Raw genomic sequence first — 22,077 nt, 5'->3', positions numbered from 1 at the left:
CGCCCCTTGAAGACCACCCGCTTGCAGCCGCCAACCTGTCCCCAATATCCGCGCAAGCACCGCCCCCCGCCACACATTTCCCCCCGCCCCTTTCGGGGATCGAACACGCCCCACGCCCCTCGGACCAAGAGCGCCATCAGAAGCAAGCCCCGCCCCCGCCACTCATTTCGAGGACCCACCCACCCCCTCCACCCCTTTGGACGCAATCAGCGCAATCCCCGCCCATAACACCCAACCCTGGTTGGACGGGCCAGCCTCTTCCCCCGCCTTGACGGACAGCCAGCGCTCGGCCACGCCCCGTTGTTTACCGCTCAGGCAGGAGGAGGGAGGGAGGGAGGGAGAAACGGGTCGGGCGGGCGCGCGCAGTTCAAACCGCCCCCCCCTCCCGCCCGCTTTTCCCCGGCGCGAGGCGCCCGCTCTTCCTCCCGCCTCCATGTTGTTGTTGCCTGAGGAGGAGACGCCGCCGCCGCCACAAGGAGGACGGGAGGCTGAGGCGGCTCCTGTCCCGCGCACGGCGGGCCTGAGGGGGAAAGCAGCGGGGGCGGGCGAAGCCTCTGGGGCGCTGAGGGGAGGGAAGGAGGAGGAGGCGGCGCCTGGGACTGGCGCTGACAGGCGAGGAGGGAAGGCGAGCGGGAAGGCGGCTGCTGTTGCTGCTGTTGCTGCTGTGGCGCAGCGCGGAGACCGGCCTCCTCCGCAGGAGCTGCCTCCCCTTCTCCCTTCCCCGTTTTCTTCTTATTCTCCCCCCCTTTTTTCCCCTCCCCCCCTCCCTCGGACTTCCCCCCCCCTCAAGCTGCATAGGGGAGGGAGGTGAAGGAGGGATGAGATAATCCCCGAGGGGAGGGGGGAAGGGGAAGGACAGGACAGGGAGGGGCGGGTGGGGGCTTGATTAGGGGAGGGGGCACGGGAGGGGGAGGGCTCTTTCGGGGTGGGGTGGGGAGCACCTCTTCCTCCTCCTCCTCCTGGAAAAGGGGCTTTTTTTCTTCTGGCGGGAGGGGGGAGGTAGGTAAGTTTAGGGATCTAAATAGAGGGGGGAAGGGAAGAAGGTAGGTGCTGCCTCCAGATGAGGAGGGGGGTCTGAACCCTCTTTTGGGCAAGGGGATTTTGGGGGGAAATGATAGATCAGAGGCACGGTTTGGGGGGGTTACATGTAGGGTGTTTTGAATTGGGTTTTTGGGGGGAGGGGTAATACAAAGCCTTGGCTTTGGGGTCAGTGTGAGTGGGGTGGTTTTTTTAGGGATTAACTCAGGGCAGCCATTTAGGAGGCACAGGACAAATCGGGGGTTCTTGAGGGGGTGCAAAGGTGAGCCGTCGCCAAGACCCCGTATCTGTATTTTCTCTACTGCTGTCCTGAGGTTGCTGTTCAGGCGGGTATTTTTGTGCCTGGAGTAGGGATTTGGAGTGGCACTGGGTTTTTTCTTTAACTCAGAGTGGTACAGGGTTTTGTTTTAGGTGGGGTAGTCTTTGGATTTGGAGTTCCCTCCCCCCCATCTTTTTTAACTCTCTCCGTTATTTGAAGAAGAAAAGAGGACAAGGCACTACAGAAGAGACCTGTATGCGTGCTGCCTTCTATAACATTTTTTTTTGGCTTCGTTCCTGGAGGAGTTCTTTTTTCACACATAAGTCTGCCTCTAGATTTCTTAAAAGGAAAACGAATAAAAAGGAACCCATAAATATAAACGCACACCGAACCTGCCTCTGGGAGGGAAATAGCCAGGTGAAAACGCACTCTGTTTCCATGGACAACCCGTCCATTATCACCCAGGTGACTAACCCCAAAGAGGAAGAAATCCTGTCTTGCTCTCAGGATAAAGGTGAGAAACTGTTCTCTATGGGTACGCAATACTGTCCTAATGGTTGCATACAAAATGGGCAAGCTGTTTTTTTTAAGTTTTCCTGTATTATTCCTTTCAGCATTGTGCCAGTGTAGACTCGGGTTGCTGCTCTGGTGTAGCACCTCAAACCTCTTCACTTAACTGTTTTGCTTCAGTCCAGCAGTAAATTAAGACATCGCTATAGCTATTGAAGTGGAATGCATTTTTGTGCCTCTATGTGTTTTGTCTCTACTCCAATTGGTGTTGAGTGCAACTCATGTAACCTTGTTGTTCCTCTGCCAGCTAGAGTTTGGGCCAAGTCCAAGCTCTAGGGAGGCAGACCTTTATTGAACTTAGTAGGATGGTTTTGAAATCTTGGCATTTGGGCACTGAGGAATTTGTGTTTTTTGGAAGAGACTGTTGTAAACATCCTTCAAACTGTGGATTAAAATGATTGATTTGGAGACTTTTTGTTTAAGGTGTTTTGCACTGAAACAGCTAAAAATGGTCAGGGAAAGCAATAAGGTGTACCAGTTTGGATGTAAAGATCCTACCCATAACATGCATTGAACGTTGCCCTCCAGTTCAAAAACCAGGTCAAACGGTTTTCATTTTTCCTTCAGCAAAAGCAAGGCTTGAACAAAGATCAAGGTGGATGGTCAAAACTTCAGAATTTAAGGGGCGTTTTAGACCATGAAGCATGAAAGAAGTCATTGACTGTGCTCTCGGTGTGTGGTGCCATGAAATGAAATGGGCAGCCCTTTAAAAAAAAGGGGACATGAAATAAACCTGGTGGTACAAATGTAGTCACCTGAAAAATAATAAAGATTATAATCTTCCTCATGACTGCAGATTTATTTTTCAAGTTGTTGTAGCTATCTTTTACTGTAGTGTACTGTGTCTGCTTCAGTTCTGTGCTTGTTTGGTGTGGCTAATAGACAATAATCTTTGTCATGAAGGCTAGAGTATCCTGTTGTGGAGTAGGGTTTTGATATCCTTTTGATTTTGGTTTACTTGTTTTAATTCTGTGATTTCCCTCATACCATTCATACTCATCATCACCATCATATAAAAAAGAAAGCCATTATTTTGAAACCAATTTAATGCTGTTAGTTAAAACATTCATCCATGTTGGATAATCATTTTCCTTCTATAGTGAAGGATATCTTTCCAAACTGTTCTTTGGTCTTGTTCATCATGCTCATTGTACATGGTCTTGTAATAGGGAGTCCTGCTACTAAAGAGACCAGTCTACATAAAACAGAACTGTGTAAGGTCTATGTTGTTTTTGGAACATTAACCCATGTCTAACCGATAAATGTAGTGGTGGCAGTGGAAAATGAAGAACAAATGTGAGAACTTACTAGCAACCTCTGTACTAAGGTGTTCTGTTCAATGTGAACCATGGTTAAGATGGAACAGGCTATGGGACTGCATGCTTGATTCCCCTCCCTGCCAGATCTTAACCAGGGTTAATGGTTAATACTAACCACTGTTGTGTCTTAGCTGGGGTTGGAACTTTGCTAGCAAACCATGATTAGTGTTAACTCTGATTAAAACTAGAATATGAAACATGCTCATGTGAGTAGAGCAGGCATCCCCAAACTTCGCCCCCCCCAGATGTTTTGGACTACAATTCCCATCATCCCTGACCACTGGTCCTGTTAGCTAGGGATCATGGGAGTTGTAGGCCAAAACATCTGGAGGGCCACAGTTTGGGGGTGCCTGGAGTAGAGGGACTGGTGGGGAAAGAACATTTGATCTAGTGGCCTGCTCCTGATTTTGAAAAAAAGAAACCCACCACTTAAGATACAAGAGCATTACAATTGCACTGGCTCGAGGAAATTTCCTAGTACTTCTCACTACTGGTGTTATGTTGAAGCAGTTGTATAAACCAACATTTGTCAGAAACAGATGATTTAATTGAAAAACCTATTAAACGCAAGGAGTGAAGCAAGAGACCTCCTCCATCAAACTCTGGATATTCAAGAGAGGACTGTCTCCTGTATGCTCTGCTTATAAGCTTCCCGGAAGCAGCTGACTGGCTACAGTTAGAAAGGCAGAACTAGATGGGCCCCCTGATCAGATTTAGCAGATTATGCACCTGGAGGAGACTCGTCGGGATCCACAAAGTTGGATTGCCTTGCTAACAGAGTCAGGATTGTGTCCCTCTTTTTCAATGCAATCTCATGCATGTTTATTCAAAATAAACTTTCACTGTGCTCAGTGGGGTTTATTCCAGCATTAGTGTGTTGGGTTTTGGAAGCGGGAGCCAGGGGGATGAAGGTTTGGTTGGTTGGCAAGCAGCGCATATGTTCCCCTCTGGAGTTCTAGTGAAAGTTGGGACTTGTTTTGGCAGCAGGATATGGAGCTGCTCCAAGTGCCTAAGCGGCCCACCACCAAAATGCCCAGCCACAACTTCCTCTAACTTGATGCTAGTGAGCTGTAAAAAGAAATTGCAGAATTACACAACAGAGGATTTTAAATTTCCTACTTGGGGGTTAGTGTATATAATTTTGTGGGTTTTCTCCCTGGTAGATCTTTAGATAAGAGGGTGGTTTCCTGAAATGCAGCAAAGGAGGCGGGAAATAACTGCTTGTGCAGCTGTCTTTTTTCATATTGGGCCTGTTTCTACAGCTGTTTATGATTCTTATTTGTTTGCTTTGTCTCCTCATCGCCATTGCCAGAGGGTGATGAAACACTCGCCATGGTGAGCGTGGGGAGTGGAACGGTGGACCCCTGCTACTAGTGAAGCTTTAGTAATGTGCAGGTGTTGACACATCTGCTTGCCAGTTGTAATTGCTCTGGACCTTTTGGTGAGCAAAAAGCCAGAAGCACACAGGTCGCCATCCAGAATTCTCATTTGTGCTGAAGTTTGGAGTAGGTAGGAAGAGATTTTGTTGCTCTTACCTTCTCCAAATCACAGCACAAATAGGAGAAAACCCTGCCTAGCAAAGCAGCGGGTAATTACAGCAAATGGTATCTGGATAGTAGGCCAAGTCAACATTCATGGACTATTTATCCACATACAATATTGACTTTGCAAATGGGCAGCATGTCTGCAACTAGAGAACTTACAGCATAAGCTGTCTCCAGAGCTGCTTTATAAGTTTTTGTATGCTTTCTTCCTCTTGAAAAAATTAGTTCAGCATTTTAGCTTCGCTACAGATCTGAAGTAGCTTAGGGTGAGAGAAAGTGGCTTGCCCAAGAACTCCCAGTGAACTTCATAGTTGAACAGGGATTTGAACTTTAATTTCCCACATTCAAACTCCATACTCTAGACCAGGCACCCCCAAACTTCAGCCCTCCAGATGTTTTGGACTACAATTCCCATCTTCCCTGACCACTGGTCCTGTTAGCTAGGGATCATGGGAGTTGTAGTCCCAAAACATCTGGAGGGCCAAGTTTGCCTATGCCTGCTCTAGACACTATAACATGGAGGCAAATAACATCGCATGTGCTCCATATAGTTGGTAAGCAAGCATTTGGTAAGCAAGCCAGCTTCAGACCAATAGGTGGCTTTTACATTCTCATTATGTGGTGTCAGCATGTCACACAAAATGGATATGGGCTGGTTTTTAAGAATCCCCCCTCCCATAAATAATATTTATTAAGTCTTCCAATTTAATAACCCAATAGGCTGGTTTTAAAGAATGACACAGTTACTGGTCAATAATGATCACTCTTGGTGCATCAATTGAATAAGTGAATTCTTCCCAGCCTGATAAAGAAGTTGACCCATATTGATGTACACTATTTGGGCTAAAGCTCTTTAATTTATAACAGAATTTGTTAGAATTAGACTCATAAAATGACTTAAGAAAACAATGGTTTACATACAGTTTGTGTTAGTTTCTAAGTGTGCTCTGAAAACTTAATACTAAAGTAACAGAAAATCAACTACACATGCATGTATAAAAATACATAGTTTTTATAATACGATATGAACATTTATATTTCTAATGGAAGGTGGGGTGGTTGTTGTTGGTTTTTTAAACAAAAATTTCCATTTGTAATAATGCAGTGAATGGATACAGTGTTGATCAAATTTTGCATTTTCAAAGTTGTAATCAATGTAACTTTAAGGGCCATGTGATGTATATGTGAGCATGTGTTAGAAAGTCAGGTGAATCTGGAGACATTTCTGATCCAATACTGGAAAAGTATTGCAAGTTGTTCTAGAGACCAACTACATGTAATGCTAAATATGTAGATTAGCACTGCGTGAATCTTTTTTAAAAAAATGGTTTGCTGCTATAGGTGAGAATCTGGACAATGGTGTGCAAGGAGGAGTTTCCTAACTTTTCCTCACCACACCATAGTCCTGACAGTCCACATAATAGTGTGTGTGTTTCTGTTATGTGTCACCTTAAACTGTTATCTATCTCCATTTTGAAGGAGTTGGACAGAACCTGCAACAACGAAATCATAGCCTCATGTGGATATTGTGTATTTAAATAGTCAAGCAATACATTAATAAAGTATTGCTTTTATTTCATTAATCAAAACCATTTCCTACAAATTACATCTCTTTGCTATTACAGGCCTTTAACTTTGTAAACATCAACAGATTGCAATTTTGATCCTTTTAAAGAAATACAAAAGCTTGTTTTTTGTGTTTGTGTTTATGCCTTATCTGTTTCATTCTGCGTTACCCTGCTTTCAAAATGTGACCCAAATGTTTAAAGTTAGTTATTTGGAAATGAATCTTCATAGTTTAATTAGCCGGACTTAGAAACTTTCCTTATTGTGAATATCATTATTTGGCTATATCTTCTGTGCAAAATAAAAATGCTGCCTAGCAGCTTAAGTATAAATTATACACAAATCATCTCTTGTAGCTTCTTCATGCCACCATGTTGTCAGCTGTGACCTACCCTAAAAGATGATCAGCTCTCTATAAGCATTATAAGGCCAGCTATATCAATTCAGCAGTAGCCAAGAAAGGAAGGGGACACTTTACTACAGTAACTTTTGAGAGGGTGCCTAGAGGTGGGAGGTGGTTAGTGAAGAGTGAATGAAATGCAAGTGAGCTGAAATTGCTATGGCCTGAGTGGTAATTTGAGTTTTTCAAAGCATATGTTGGAATGTAGCAGTGCCTTCCAAATAAGTATTAAATTATATAAACCCATTAGCATCATTGACTCTTTTTTTAGATCTTTTGAAATTACAACTGAATGATATATTTTAAAAATGGCTCTAGGCGATAACAATATGAATAAAGTACATAATAAATTTAGTACATAATGCTCCCTCTCCAACATTTTTAATGGTGGTATAATAGGCTCTGTATAATGGAAGTCGAGGTTATGTGATGTTTGGTTTGTTACTCATTTGGGTAAAGCTTTTAAGATGCTGAATGCAAAACAAAATAAATCTACATTATGAGAGCAGTGATGCTGTATTTCATCATTGGCTAGAGTTCTAGGTATTAACAAAACCATTCAGGGTGGGCTTTTCCTTCTAGGCTACCTTCAGCTTCAGATACTTACGATTAATGTAGGGCTTTAAGCACACAGTCATAAACTTCTCTAAGTTTAGAGGTGGACAGTCTTCAGGCTTGCAGGATCTACTTTGTGATGTTTTTTTCTAGATCCCTGAGCTCCAACAACCCGAGCCTGACATGCAAAAGATAAACACTTAGAATTAAAGAATTCTCAGTCCAATGGTTCGTTTTGAGTACCACACATACATCTAGTCATGCAGACCCCAAGCTTTTGTCATTTCAGCAGTGTAGTTTGGGAAGAGGGGAATAAATTTGTTCCTGCTATTGTGAAATAGTTGGGAGTCGGAAATCTTTACTGATCTATTGTAAACCACCCAGAGATCTAGTAGTAGATCCAGGTTTACCTTCTGCCCACTTCTGCTGTAGTTTACCACAATATTAATAAATAGTAACACTGCAGTGTAATTCTCTTCAGGTGTAAGCCTTGTTGGTTCAATGAGACTTATTACCAAGTACATGTGTATAGTGAGGAACCACTTTTGTCAAGAGGACCAGATCCAAAAGTAGTCAATTTTCTGCATGCCACTTTGAGAATTGTGTCATATGCCGTAAGGTGCAGGAAAAGTAGACATGGGCTGGCACATGGTTGGGCTTTATGACCCAAAGCCAGAAGCCAGACAGGGCTGATTAGGCACAAGACCCAGAGGTTCCCAACCAAAGATGTATATGATTCCGGTTTGTAAATTGGCTGGATGTGTTCTAGACCTTTAATGTTACTTATAATAGCAAATTGCTATTATATAATAAAATGCCTAGTTGAAAAATCATTCCTGGCAATGTGGCAGATCATCTCCTGCATACAGAATTGTGTACAAGTGAATATCAGTCTGCAAAACACTTGAGTTGTTTGCTTAGACCAGGTCTATCTATATATGTAGTGGAATAAAATATGACAGGAAACTAGGAAGGTGCTTTATGCCAAATCAGACTAATGATCCACTGGATTCAGTAATGTCCACACTGACTTAGAGCAGCTCTCAAAGCTCTCAGACAGGAAGTCTTCCCAAACCTTAAACGGAGACTGAACCTAGGCACCTTCTGCATGCAAAACAGATATCCTGCTACTGAGCTATGCTTCATCCCCATTTACCAGTCCATGACTGCAAACCAGTGGACAATTGTGTGTGATTATCAGAGCTTGATTCTAACACCCCATTTATTTATCTTCATAATAATATTTCTATGCTTATTTTCTCTTGAAAGCCCCCCCCCCAGAGTACCCATAAAATACCAGAGAAGCAAAACCAGATGTATAAGAGGGTGAGACTTAGTAATTCCAAAGCATAAAAGTATCAATGAATTTGTGAATGTAGAAGTCTAAATGTGGTGTTTTCTAACTGTAGGCACATCACATCTTCCAGAACTACTGTCACTACTTCTTGCCTTCAGCGAAACTTCCTCTCAAAAATGCATTAGATGGGCAAGAGAGTAATGTTAACCAATTATGAAATGCCCACAATAGACTTTTAAAATATATGTCTTTGCAAATTTTATAGCCAGGGAACAATTTACTTTCACTTGTGTCCCCACCCCCTTGCTTCCTGATGGATTATGACAACTCTTCCTACTCTTAAATATTGCTAAGCAGCTGCTGCTCCTTCCCTAAGCTGGGGGATGTTATTTGTTTTCCAAGTACAGTTTGAGTCCTGTATTAGTTTTCCGCTTTCTACTTTGGAAAAATAGCAGCTTTTAAAATACAAATGAGTCATCTTGGTTTGAGCTGTTTTGTGTGTGAGTTGTTCTTCCCCCATCAGTAGTTGCAGGAGTTGTTCCTTCCTTAATCCAATGGCCAGGAATCCTTGTAGGACTTTTTCGCTGAGTGTGATTGACAGATTTATGGAAGAAAATTTGGATTAGTGTAAAGGTTTCTTCAAATAAGACGAATTGATCACATTTGACAGTTTCTTTGCCTGTGTTTTTAAAACTTTCAAGCTGCATGTAGATAATCTTGTGCGCGTTGCATATTTGTTCCTACATGAGAGTTTTACCAGTTTCAAATAATAACCAGTGGAAAAGTGCTCCCCCAGCACACAACCCACATATGTATAAAATTTCATTTTCTGATAGTGGAATCCTATACATGTTCGCTCAGAGTCCCACTAAATTCAGTGGGGCTTACTCCCAAGTAAGTGATTACAGTATAGGATTGCAGCATAAAGCTACCTAAATCCAAAGGAAAGGAAACCCAACTCTCCCCCATACTAATCTAGCTAGCCTAAGTGTATCCCATGGAAGGAAGTTTGCATTATGGTTGGCAAGTCACTTGTTATACATAGTGGCAACCCTTGTGCAATAAAAAATAAACTCGTACATACTTGCAACAATTTTTCCACACTTGTCCAGTTCAGCTATTTTAGGACATTCTAGTACAGCCTGAGGATTGCTGGTTTTGGAAACACTATGCTCAAGTTAAAATTACCCGGGCAGCCTTAAGAACCTTTCCATTCTCATGTTGTCTTCCTGTTATCTTATAAGCTCTGTGTCCAGAAGGCAGAAGGTTTATATGTAGTACAAACTTGCTTAGGCCACAGTGTTGCTTAGCTACAAAAGTGTAGAGTCTTGGTTTCTGCAAATCTGGATCTTGAGGCCCAAATTTTGGGGTGGTGGCAGGCCTGAATCTTGAAATGCAGACCTCCCTCAATCACTTGTAAAGCAGGGGGTGTAGGTAATATATACCGTAATACAAAAAGAAGTATTTGGGTGGAGTTGCTGAACGTCTATGCCTGCTGCACACTATTCCCTAAAGTGCTTTTTCCATTAAATGGAGGTTCAGGGGTGCTAGGCATTGGGGGAGAAAAGGAAATGGCAGTCTGGGGTCAGGTTCCCTTTCCTGTATGCCACTTTGGTGTCTTAAAACCTAGACACTTTTTTTTACAGATCCTTTGAGGGTCTAGTGTACCTTCTTATATGTTTTCACAATGTGAGATGTATACATCTTCCAGCTCGCTGCTGTGTTTTCCTCTCCCCCCCCACAATACTTTTTTTTAAAAAAATGTTGTTGCTCTGGAGCTCTGACTAGAAAGTGACGTAGTGTCCTTTACTTTGCATCTTTCATTCTTGCTCTTAATTCTTGGTCAATTCTTGGTTGGTATCCTTGGGGAAATTTTTTGTTGTTGTTTCATTGACAGAATCATTACTGCTCCATTAACATTGCTCTTCTCTTGACTTCTTCCTCTGCGGAAAATGATGGTGTTAGTATGCAGCGTTGGTTTACAGGTTAACTGTTTGGAAAATGCTTTGAACTGATGTTTATGTATGATTATCTCCCATAAATGCTGTTATGTTTTAGTCTTGATGGTGGCAGATGTTAGCTGTGTGTGCCACACTTAGCTAGCCAAATTGCCTCTAGAAAGAAACATTTGACTTGGGGTTACACAAGGGCATCATAAAGATTGCTGTAACATTCACAGCTGTTGCAAGAGCTGTCCAGTACAGTCACTGCAATCAATTTAACGTGTATACGTAGGATGCCTTGTAGCAAGGTTAAAGGTGTTTTACACTATTCTCTGAAAAATGTGGAATGGCATTACCAGTGCAGGCATGAATTCTTCCTAATCCTGGATACTTAAACTTTCTTTTTTCTTCAATAAGATTGCAGTTCAGATAGGGAGTAAAATGCAAGGAGCTGGCTGGTTGAAGGTTCATTAGTATTGCAGTAATAAAAATGAAGGACACTGCAGCAAGGAAGTGAAACTTGGCCCAAAGTGTATTAGCTTTGTCAGCACTTTGGCAGGAAAATAAATTATCTGAAGTTTAGATATCTTGTGGTTGAAGCTACCTTTATTGTCATCTTAAAGGAACATTGAGTCTTTAAATTCTTTCTTTTTCTTAACTGAATATTTTATTTTATTTCAAGATTCAAAGTTACACTTTGTCACTCAACAGTTATAATTCTATTCTACAATACTAATGACTTCCCGCTCACCCATCATCAATGTTTATAATCATGATTACATACAATTGCATAGAATTGCATTTTAAAGTTCTATCTTATCCAGTTTCATCCTTTGTAACAGATGTCTTACTATGTTTTATTTTTTCTTAGGGTATTTAAATTTAAATAAAATAACCTGTGTGTCCCACTGTTTTCAGTATTAGCTGAGTATTGCAGTATTAGTTCCTCCCACTTTTCTTTGCCTTTGTTGAAGGCTGTAATGTTCCAATGTGGATGCCTGGTTTATTTTAAAGCACTTATGTGTTGCTTAATATTTCAAAAAATATCTCCGTTTTTCATTGGGGTTCTGCTCCTAAGTTCCTTATAAATCATTTGTCTTGTGATGACGCTTGCTTTGGTGGTGGTGGTGATCGGACTTCCATGTGCTCTTGTGTTTCCTGTTGTAGAGAGCATTGAGACTAATCTAGCTTAATTGCAAGGGTATCATGCAAAGTATACACATGCACAAAAAGTCTATGGGGTGAGTAGGCAGAGGGGAGGGACATTAAAAGTGACTCTACAAGCTTAACATGCATTTCTGCCATTGCGGGACATTGAGGTGGAGAATATTAGAGAGGTACAGTTCTCACTTAGATACAAATAAGCTGCTTTCTTTTGAGCCAAGCCTGTGATCTACATAGTCCAATGTCATCTACCCTGTCGGCAGCTCTTTGGGATCCTAATCATTTGACTAGTGACCTTGGACTCTGGACCTAAAATTTTCTATCCTGTCACTGATCTGATACGTCCCATCTGTATACATGGGTGCTGGGGTGATGATGGTGTTTGTATCTTAAGCAAAGTGGGTCAAATGTAGGCCACCAATGCTTCAAAACTAGACAAATACTTGTGCTAAAAACTAGTGTGGACACAGTTTTTAAAAACACAATAAAACACAGTTAATATTGTAACCAAAGAATAGAGGCAGCAATATCATTGCAATTTGCACATTTAATCATTCATGTTCATGTCATAACAACTAAACTGAAATGGCTTTTTGTGGTACCGGTAGCTATATTCAAAATAACTGAGACACGGGTGGCGCTGTGGTCTAAACCACTGTGCCTCTTGGGCTTGCCAATTGGAAGGTCAGCGGTTCAAATCCGTGGCCATGTGACAGGGTGACCTCCTGTTGCTCTCGCCCAGCTTCTGCCAACCTAGCAGTTCAAAAGCATACCAGTGCAAGTAGATAAATAGGTACCACTACAGTAGGAAGGTAAATGGCGTTTCCATGCGCTCTGGTTTCTGTCACTGTGTTTCGCTGCACCAGAAGCGGTTTAGTCATGCTGGCCACATGACCCAGAAAGATGTTTGTGGACAAACACTGGCTCCCTTGGCCTGAAGCGAGATGAGTGCCGCACCCCATAGTCGCCCTTGACTGGACTTAACTGTCCAGGGGTCCTGTACCCCTTTATCTTTTTACCTATTCAAAATAGCTCTAGATAGTACTCTAAGCCACTTTGGGGGATAAGGCTAGTAAGTAAATTTTTGTGAGGTGACAGTGTAAGCTAGAATCATTTGGTGTGTATGCCCCAAATTAGGATAAAACAGCTTGAAACTTCTCTAGTTTCCATTACTGTTAATAGAAAATATGCTGAAATCCCAGGGACTTCTCTGGATATGCAGGCACTTGACATTAAGAATTACTCAAAGCAGTAACTCTTGCAAATATAAAAGCAGCAATGATTCAACCAAACTAAAAACAGCAGCAAGAAGATGAAAAGTTAGTGCTAATCAAAAGCTTGTTCAAAAAGGGATGTCCACGTGGAATACAAATTAAGGAACAAAATAAACCTAACCTCTTTGGGCATGGAATTCCCCATATGGAGCACCACAGCAGAAATACCTCTGTCATCTCTTGTCACCAATGTTCAAAACTCCCATTGTTCTAGGTGCATTTTGCAACAGGGAATTTCATTAGCTCAAGCAGTTTCTGATCTCTGGGTGCAGTACTGCGCCTAAAATTTCAGATTAAAACTGCAGAGTGGAAGGAAAGAAGGACCTTTTTCTGCTTCCCCACGTCTCTGAAGACATGAGAAAAGAGATCCTCCTAAGAATATTAGGGTAGTGGTCAGGCGAAGGACTAGACCATGTGAAAAATGAGCATAATATTTAAACTGCAATCCATTCATTTTAAGCTTGGTATTCTTGTTATAAAAAAAGTGTGCCTAGACATTCCATTGTTGTTCCCATAACCTAGGTTTAAGATGCCATTTAGCTCCTGGCTTTCATATCTCAGTTTCTAACATTGTTTGTCACCAGCTTTGCTTTGGGGGATGATGGGACATGCAAGAGGGATGCAATGGCTAACGTCAAAGGATGGGCAGATTCACATAAGAGGATATGGACTAAGCAGGAGGAGAGTGTCTTACATTCAAACCCTAGCTTTTAATGCCCACAGTTGTGATTCCTCTGAGGCGCATCAGTTTATCAAATTTACCATGCCTCTTTTTTCTGGGTAGTGTGACTGTTAAGTTCTAAAGGAAAATGGCAATCTTCCAGTTCAGTGGTGCGTGGGAAGAACCTAGCAGCGTGGGGATCATGGTGTAAATGTTTCCTGCTCAGAAAAATGTCAATATGTATTAACATAAAAGAAATTGTTTACGGTGTAGGAATGAGGATGCATTCATGTCAACTAATAATACGCTGACTTCATCTCCCAGGAGTTGTTAACACATTGTCAAAAGGACCCCGGGATTGCTGGGACTCTCCTAGGCCTAGTTGGACTATCCTCCATTAAACATTTCAAGTTTCTTGCTATGACTGCCCCTAGTTTAACATCATCTAGGTATCTGTTTTTATGAATATAGCAGTGACGGGTGGACTGGAAATGGCTAGCAAGCCAAATCCTCATCTACTCTGCCCTGCACAGGTCAGGCAGGGCCCACCTGTCAACCATAGTTGCATAGTGCTGTGCACAGACCATAGCAATACATCCCTGCCTTAGGGAGCTTACATAGCCATTGCTGCCCATATTCCTCAGTTTCACTTTCTGCATTTGCTAGTTATAGTTCTGTACTCTGAACACCTGTGCCACCCCCATCCCTGATTCTTACCCTGCTCTGAAACCTTACTTGCCTACTAATGCACTTCTTGCTTCTGTTCTCCATGCCACTGCCTTGCTGCTCTCTTCCAATGTTCTGTCCAGCTTTGAGTCTTCTGATTCTTCTCACCCACCTAGGCTGCCCAACTGGGCATGCTTCTGCCAACATTCTCCTCTATCTACAGCCCTGCAGAGACCACCTGGTTCCTGTACATTTAGTTTGGATGTTAAGATATTAAGATTATATATCTGTTCATAAAATGACTCTTTTAATCATGGAAATGGACTCCCATTTTAGGTCAGTCAAGGTGGTTAAGTATATTGTAGATGTTTTATAACTTGGGCCTGCTTTGTTAAGTCAACATCTTAAATGAGGTTTTTATAAACCATAAGCAAACCGCTAGAATTAGCAAGGTTGTGACATTTAGTTTGATCCTTTTACAAAGTGGTTGGGAACTCCATAGAGACTGCAGTGACTATTAGGTTCTTTAATGTGAAGAAACATGAATCACTAACGGCTATTCCAGATCTCTGGGCTGCTCCAAATATCAAACTTTTTAAAAAAACTTTTTTGCAGTTTTTACAATGTAAGTCTTATTTATTGAAACCTCGGTTTTGAATGTTATTAAAAATGCACTACTTTAAAAGATGCACCATGAAAGAAAAACCTAAAGCTAGAATTGCACTTTGTTGTTATATTTATTTAAGGCTGGGTCATGCATTTCAGATTGATCTGGTATTATATATATATATATATATATATATATATATATATATATATATATATATATATATATATATGTATGTATATGTATGTATATATGTATATATAAAACCCCACCTCTCTGTTATGTTAGATAAAGTATGTTAATAAAAATCTTTTAGCGAAATAAAGCTAACATTCTGGTGGATAATACAGTACTCATAGCATGATTTCTCCAAGGGCAGCACTGGAGAAAGTAGCTGAGCTGCTGTGAGAGTAAGGCGAGAGCAACTCCCCTGCTCCCCACCACTAGCTGAAGTGTATTCCACCTTAAGCCTGAAACATCCAGCAACTTGTGACAGCTGAACTGAAATACTGACTCACCAGCTCTCTAATTACAGTTGCCCAAATGCTGCAGCAGGGCACTTGGCTCAACCTTCCCTCAGGATGCTGCTTGGAGTAGGAGATAAAAGTCCAGTTTGTGCCGGGTGGACAGTTGGTGGGCATGCTACCACTTGGGAAATAATGAGGAATGGGGCAGGAAGCTTCCTGATAAGTGACAAGGGCTATTTTTGGAACCCTAAGTGAGAGGCAGAAGGGGGCGGGGTCACCCCAGGATGGTAGACTAAAGTCAAGGAGGCTCCCACATGATGGGTGGCAGAATCTGCCATTTTATTGAGGTGGGAAACTACTGGATTATCACCAGCCTAGTTCATATGGTTGCACACCTGCACTTTAATGTGGCTGCTGTGCTGTATCATTGCACCTTAAAACTGCCGCTGCAGGGGAAAAGTGCTGGATGATTGTTGCATATTGCACATTGGCACTTTAATTGCCACTGTATTGTAAATGCTGAAGGATTAATATAGTTCATGCTGTGCACTATTGCAGTTTAAAATTGCTGTTGCACTTTGTATACGCTGTTGCAAAAAGAAACTGTACCTTAGGTTTTGTAAGAAGTGCCTTTTGAAATGGCATACCTGCACTTTAATACTGATTATCGCTGCTGTTGTGCTAGCTGCTGTAACTTTAACTGGTTAAAAAAATGGTGACAGAAGAGAGATTTTCTGTAACTTTGTAAGTTACTTGGAAATTTTGTTTTATGTTACAATAACTACTATGCAGATGAACATTTTTACAACTTCATTCCCTTAGTATCTTCTGAACAGAGATAAGATGTGTTTGGGCTGTAGAGCTGTGGAGGTAGGGAAAAGTGTGGTGCCTTTAAAGGGTTGCTACCCTTGTCAGAACCTGCATAGTCATGCTGGTCCACCTAACTTGTTGGTCTACCCTCTCACCTGGTGATGCTGTTGCTAAATGTCAGGTCGGTGGAGTAGTCTTCCCCTTTTGGGATTTCTAGCTTTCTGGACTCAGTGCGTATCCCCAGCACTAAATTACTCTTTGGATCCGGTATCACCATGCACAGTGATTCTGTGGAGGAGTCTTTGACATAGAGTGACACGACCTTGAGTATTTCCTATTGTATGCTTCCTATTGAGTTTATAGCCAGGGATAACCGTGTCCCACAGGTTCTCTCCATTCCATTTGCAATATGAATTAAAGAGAAACTTTTCTTTAAATGTGTATATGAAAAGTTCTAAAATAATGAAGCTTCATAAGCCATTGGTAAAATCCTTGTGTTCTTTTAATATTGTTAACATTTATGGATGCATCATATTTTGGTTGTCTTGATAGCATAGGGCACTTCCATGCCGCATAGTTTCCTTTTGTTGTCGTTTAGTCCTTTAGTCATGTCTGACTCTTTTTGACCCCATGGACCATAGCACGCCAGGCACTCCTGTCTTGCACTGCCTCCCACAGTTTGGTCAAACTCATGTTCGTAGCTTCGAGAACACTGTCCAACCATCTCATCCTCTGTCATCCCCTTCTCCTTGTGCCCTCCATCTTTCCCAACATCAGGGTCTTTTCCAGGGAGTCTTCTCTTCTCATGAGGTGGCCAAAGTATTGGAGCCTCAGCTTCAGGATCTGTCCTTCCAGGGCACCCAGGGCTGATTTCCTTCAGAATGGATAGGTTTGATCTTGCAGTCCATCCCTTTTAGTGGCGTACAAAATATTTCAAAGTTCCCTCTTCCATGGTGAACAAGCAGCTGTGGATGGTGTAAAGCAGCATTACTGTATTAATAAGATGAAAGCCAGGGGGCGGGGGGGGGAGTACTACCCTGTGTTTGTATGCTGGTTGGAGAGGAGAGCTTTTCTTCCACAGTAGCTAAAAACCATGTGGGCTGGCAGAGCAGGGACAGAGTGATCCATCTGTCTTCTAATGGGCTGCTTACTCAATTTGCATGGAATTCAATTCACTCACTTGCGGGAGCAGAGACACCAGTGTTTCTGAATGGCAGTTGCTGGAAACTGCAGGAGGGGAGAGTGCTCTTGTGCCGAGGTCCTACTTGCAGCTTTCCTGTGGCATCTGGTCAATGCTGGGCTAGATGGACCATTTGCCTGATTTGACGGGCTCTTCTTATGTTCTTATAGTCTTAAATGTCTGGTCACCTGTGGCTACCGGGAGAGATGTAGACAATATCATGATGGATAAGGGACGCTTACGTGGTTTCACTTTCTAACTTGGAATTTTTCCTCATCATGGGGCTTCTTATCTGTGTTTAAAAATGGGAAATGTGTAGAATTTGGTGCCTCTTTCTGACCTCCACACTGAGTACCCCCAGGACACACAAATGTGAAAGAATTGCTTACACTTTTCTTCCTGGAGGCACATAATTTCATTAGGAATTTGTGATAACTGTAGCCTTCCCCGCCTTCCTGTTGAAGTCAATGCTTAATTTGGTAGGTTTTTGCAGATAATCTCTCCCCCCCCACCCCCGCATGTGCTGGTGTTAGCAAGAGTGGTGGTTTGTTTGATTTTCAAAAAATGCTGGTAGCTTTAGTGAAGCAATGCTTCGATCTACAGGATTAAATTTGAGGCCCAACTTCCTGTGCAAGGGAAGCTTGAGTGTGTATGAACAGCAAAGGCAGCCAAAAGGAAAAAAAAGGTAATTGGACAAACATAGAAGGTTCAGTTTACTCTGGCATTGGCCAGCTACTGCTTGGTGGACTTCCTGCCTTGGGAGGAGGCTGATATTTTGGGCATTATTTGACCAAGTAAGCATGTCAGGGAGTTTTTTTTTCTCAAGGCAATCTGCTTTTACCTCTCATAAAAGAAAGAAAAGAGAACATGGGTAGGCGTTTCACATATCAGTGTTGAAAAAAACCTCTGATTAATTATGGAGATGCTCATATTGAGTGTATAAAACAAATACTGTTGATGGGAGAACTCTGTGTATTTTGGAAGAGAGTGGTGTGAGGATTACAGCCCTTATTTTGAATTGAAATTGTTTTCTGCATTAAAGCAGCAATTAAACACATGATTTAAGTTCTTTAGAAAGATAATTAGGAGTTCCTATTAAACCTTTGTGCCTGCTTTTTCACACAGATAGTTCATATTACTTTGTCATGTACAAAATCTTTCGTTCCCTTTAGGTGGGTCTTCCACAGCATTCCATTTCAGATTCAGGTCAGTGACTCCTGTTCTTAGCAGATGCAGCTTCTACTTCTGCTACAACCATCTTTTCCCACCTTTGTATATTAATATCCCCTTTCTTGCAAAGAATCCTGCAGCTTTTCAGCTGTCCTTCAACCTAGGTTTCAGTTCAGATGGTAGGCAAAGGTTTGCTATTCAGTCATCTAGCTCTGACATACTGCAGTCCCTTCCACTAGCTTGTTTTTGAGGGAGCATCGTGTTAGAAGACATTTCTTATGACTTCTCAAGATGCTTCAAAAGGCTTCTGGTGTTTTAAGGGGAAATGCCACAAAACACCTGACCCCTGAAATTACACTCTTGCAGCCTTGCCCGTCTGTATTCCATGCCCTGACTTGGCACTGCCAGCTTTCATGACTAAAACCAACAACAACCTTACAGTTCATCCTAGAACTTCTACCCGTCATCTGGTTCATTCAGGATGGAAGGTTACTTATTGTGAGACTAAGAAAGGCTTGCATTTCTTTATCCCTGTTCGCTGAACAGGCAAGGGAAGCTGATTTTGCAAGAGGCAAGAAGGTGTTTACCATCATAGTAGGAACCTGCCACAGGCAACTGTAAGCAAGTTTCATCCGCAAAATTAATTCACCCTTCGGTCAGTTCCAATGAACAGAGTGAGAAGTTTTGGCTGCACGATTCTTGTAACCTTCACCATTCACTGCCTACAATGGAACATCTGAAAACATACCCTCTTCCTTGAGATTGCTTCAATTTCTGCTCCAGAGTGGCCCCTACAGTGGAACACTAATGTACAAACTTCACATCAATATTTTTAGGACAAGACCTTAGGAATGTGGGCAGGTAGTATCTTGTCTGCATGGTGACTTTGGCAGGGATGAAACTAGGCTCATTTTCACCCAGGTCATAGACCCAGTTTGGCACACCCACCCACCCACATTTACACACACACACAGGCTGGAAGCCTCAATGGCGCCCCTCTGGAGGCTTCACCTGGGGCAAAAAAAGCTGCTTATCCCTCCTGTAGCTACAGCTCTGCCTTTGGGGCAATTTTATAAAGCTCATTCATGCTTTAACATACTGAAACTTCTACAGCCCTGTTGGAGTTGTGAACAAACCTTTCCAACCTACCGTGTTTCTCCTAAAATAAGACAGGCCTACAAAATAAGACATGGCAGGCTTTTCACAAGTTGATTAAATATAAGACATACCCCAAAAATGGGACCCAGGTGGCGCTGTGGTTAAACCACTGAGCCTAGGGCTTGCTGATCAGAAGGTCGGCGGTTCGAATCCCTGTGACGGGGTGAGCTCCCGTTGCTTGGTCCCAGCTCCTGCCCACCTAGCAGTTCGAAAGCATGTCAAAATGCAAGTAGATAAATAGGAACCGCTACAGCGGGAAGGTAAACGGCGTTTCCATGTGCTGCTCTGGTTTGCCAGAAGCGGCTTTGTCATGCTGGCCACATGACCTGGAAGCTATACGCTGGCTCCCTTGGCCAATAATGCGAGATGAGCGCGCAACCCCAGAGCGCCTCAGGGCGCTCGCCCCCAGTCACCCACGCAGATCCCGGGCTTCACCTGCAGCCGCAGCTGCCTCTCACCAGGCTCTTCACGTTGCGCTGTGCTCCCCGAAGCGGCTCCCGTGCTGCTTCCTGCTCCACTGACGCGTTTGGATCCTTGGATCACGGCGTTTCTTCTGCTCCCCAGCAGCACGCAAATGGGAGGGCCGGAACCCCGCTCAGTTCTGCAGTTCCGCAGTATTATTATTGTGCTTTGTTACAAGGGCAGCCTTGCCATTTTTATTTTCTGCTCCCCGGCTCTCAACGGGTCCCGCGCGGTGCGCTGCTGCCGGCTCTCAACGGGTTGGGGTTCGGCGCAGCATGCTGTTGCCAGCTCCCGCTTGAAAAAATAAGACATCCCCTGAAAATAAGCCGTGGTGTGTTTTTTTGGAGGAAAAATAAATATAAGACGTGACTTATTTTAGGAGAAACACGGTATTTTGCATCCACGGAAGGGTATGTGTGATTCTGCCAAGGAAAGGTATAAGTTGCCAACCTCTGCTTTGAAGAGGCACAAAGAATTTAGGTATTCAAATATCATGCAGCCTATCTTTAAGCCTGATACAGAAATATATATAGTAGACTTCATTGTAGACTTCATTTGTATGACTTGCAAGACGTCTTTATTTACATTGTGGTCAAAAACACACTTTGCTTTTATCGTTAGCAATATTTTAGGTAGAGAGTAGTTTCAAAATTCAGGAGTGATCTGCAGCACGCTTAAGTTATTTCTAGCCTGTACAGTAATAGGATTTGAGTGCCTCGGAAGAAAAGAAGATACAAAAAGCAGTGGAGTTTAAACTGAATCTCTGGTGAGAGGCACACCAAATGCTGCAAACAAGCACTGTGTGATGGCTATCTCAATCCTCCTGTGCTTGAGAGCTTCCTAGGGGCATCTGTTTCACCACAGTTTGACATACTGCTGCTTGAGATGGATCTTCAGTCTGATTCAGGATGGTTACTGTACCACTGTTATATCTACTGTCTTGAAATAGAGTACACTTCAACAAAATCTGGTGTAGTGTGTTTTTGCAGTTCTTAGACCAAAGCGTACGCAGTTCCAGCATTATTTGCCGCTCGGTGAATAAGCAATTGAAATTTCAGTGTATTGTCTTAACTGATACAAATCTGTTTGCAGACTAATTCTCATCACTTTTTAAAGATGTTAGTGCTGTAGAAACTAATGCAATGTATATTGCTCAGAGAGGAAAACCTTTATGTGAGCAGACCTCCCGCTGTAGCTCAACCATTTTCTGGCTGGCCCAAAGTTAAAAAAGAAAGAAAGTATAAAGCTGTTGTCAGAAAACGTCTAGTTAGTTTTAAGGGCCATTTTATATGTTCAGCAGAAGCCATCAGTAAGGCTTTTCCTGAGCTCAACCACTACAGACCACGTGTGGGGATTGGAACTTTCATATGATTGTATTGTACATCCCTTCTCACAGTAAACTATCAAAGGAGATGAGGCTGAAACTTTTCATTGACGTGCCTACTTAGAGAGTGTTCTTAATATGGGTGAGTATCAAAATACTTCTTGGGTTGTATCCAGTCTGGCAGAAGAATTCTTGCACAAGAGGAATTCCCCATCCTATCTGCCCAAGTACAGGCCCCCGCTCCCTCCAAAAGACCTCTCCAGTGCATCAGGGCTCCAAGGAAAGGCGTGGGATAGTGGGCCACAGTGAGCATGGGAGCACTGCACTGGATGCAATCCTTGACAACTGCTGAATGTATAAACTTATCCTCAGATGCCTTTCATGAAGACTGTTGATGATATGCAAATGACAAAAAGAACCCCTCTTTTGCTTCTCCGTACAAGATGATAATGCCTGATGGAGCTCTATGTATTGCTCAGCCTTCTATTTGCTACGAGATAAATCCCTGAGTAATCACATGCTGTTATTATATCTCATTGCTTAGTTTGCATGTCACCCAGTAACAAAAGGTTGCCATACACTGACAAATAAACATAGACCCCCTTCTCCCTCCAGAAGACTGTACTTTGACCATGTGTTTTAT

At 42.6% G+C, this 22,077-nt stretch overlaps 1 protein-coding gene across 3 annotated transcripts in view; it reads left to right on the top strand.

Moving 5' to 3' along the window:
* Positions 1–1,084: 1,084 nt before the first annotated feature.
* Positions 1,085–22,077, top strand: part of CTDSPL (CTD small phosphatase like) — a 62,707-nt gene continuing 41,714 nt past the window's right edge. The window contains exon 1 of one of the 3 annotated variants that reach the window (XM_035129293.2): positions 1,085–1,811. In XM_035129293.2, the coding sequence (XP_034985184.1) occupies positions 1,553–1,811 (259 nt within the window). In that variant the 5' untranslated portion in view covers positions 1,085–1,552. The remainder of the gene's footprint in view (positions 1,812–22,077) is intronic. The other 2 variants (XM_035129294.2, XM_035129292.2) reach the window with 2 other exon arrangements.

This window comes from Zootoca vivipara, chromosome 12 (genome assembly GCF_963506605.1).
Source record: "Zootoca vivipara chromosome 12, rZooViv1.1, whole genome shotgun sequence".
NCBI classification, from domain to species: domain Eukaryota; kingdom Metazoa; phylum Chordata; class Lepidosauria; order Squamata; family Lacertidae; genus Zootoca; species Zootoca vivipara.
This window is presented reverse-complemented; position numbering and strand designations above follow the sequence as displayed.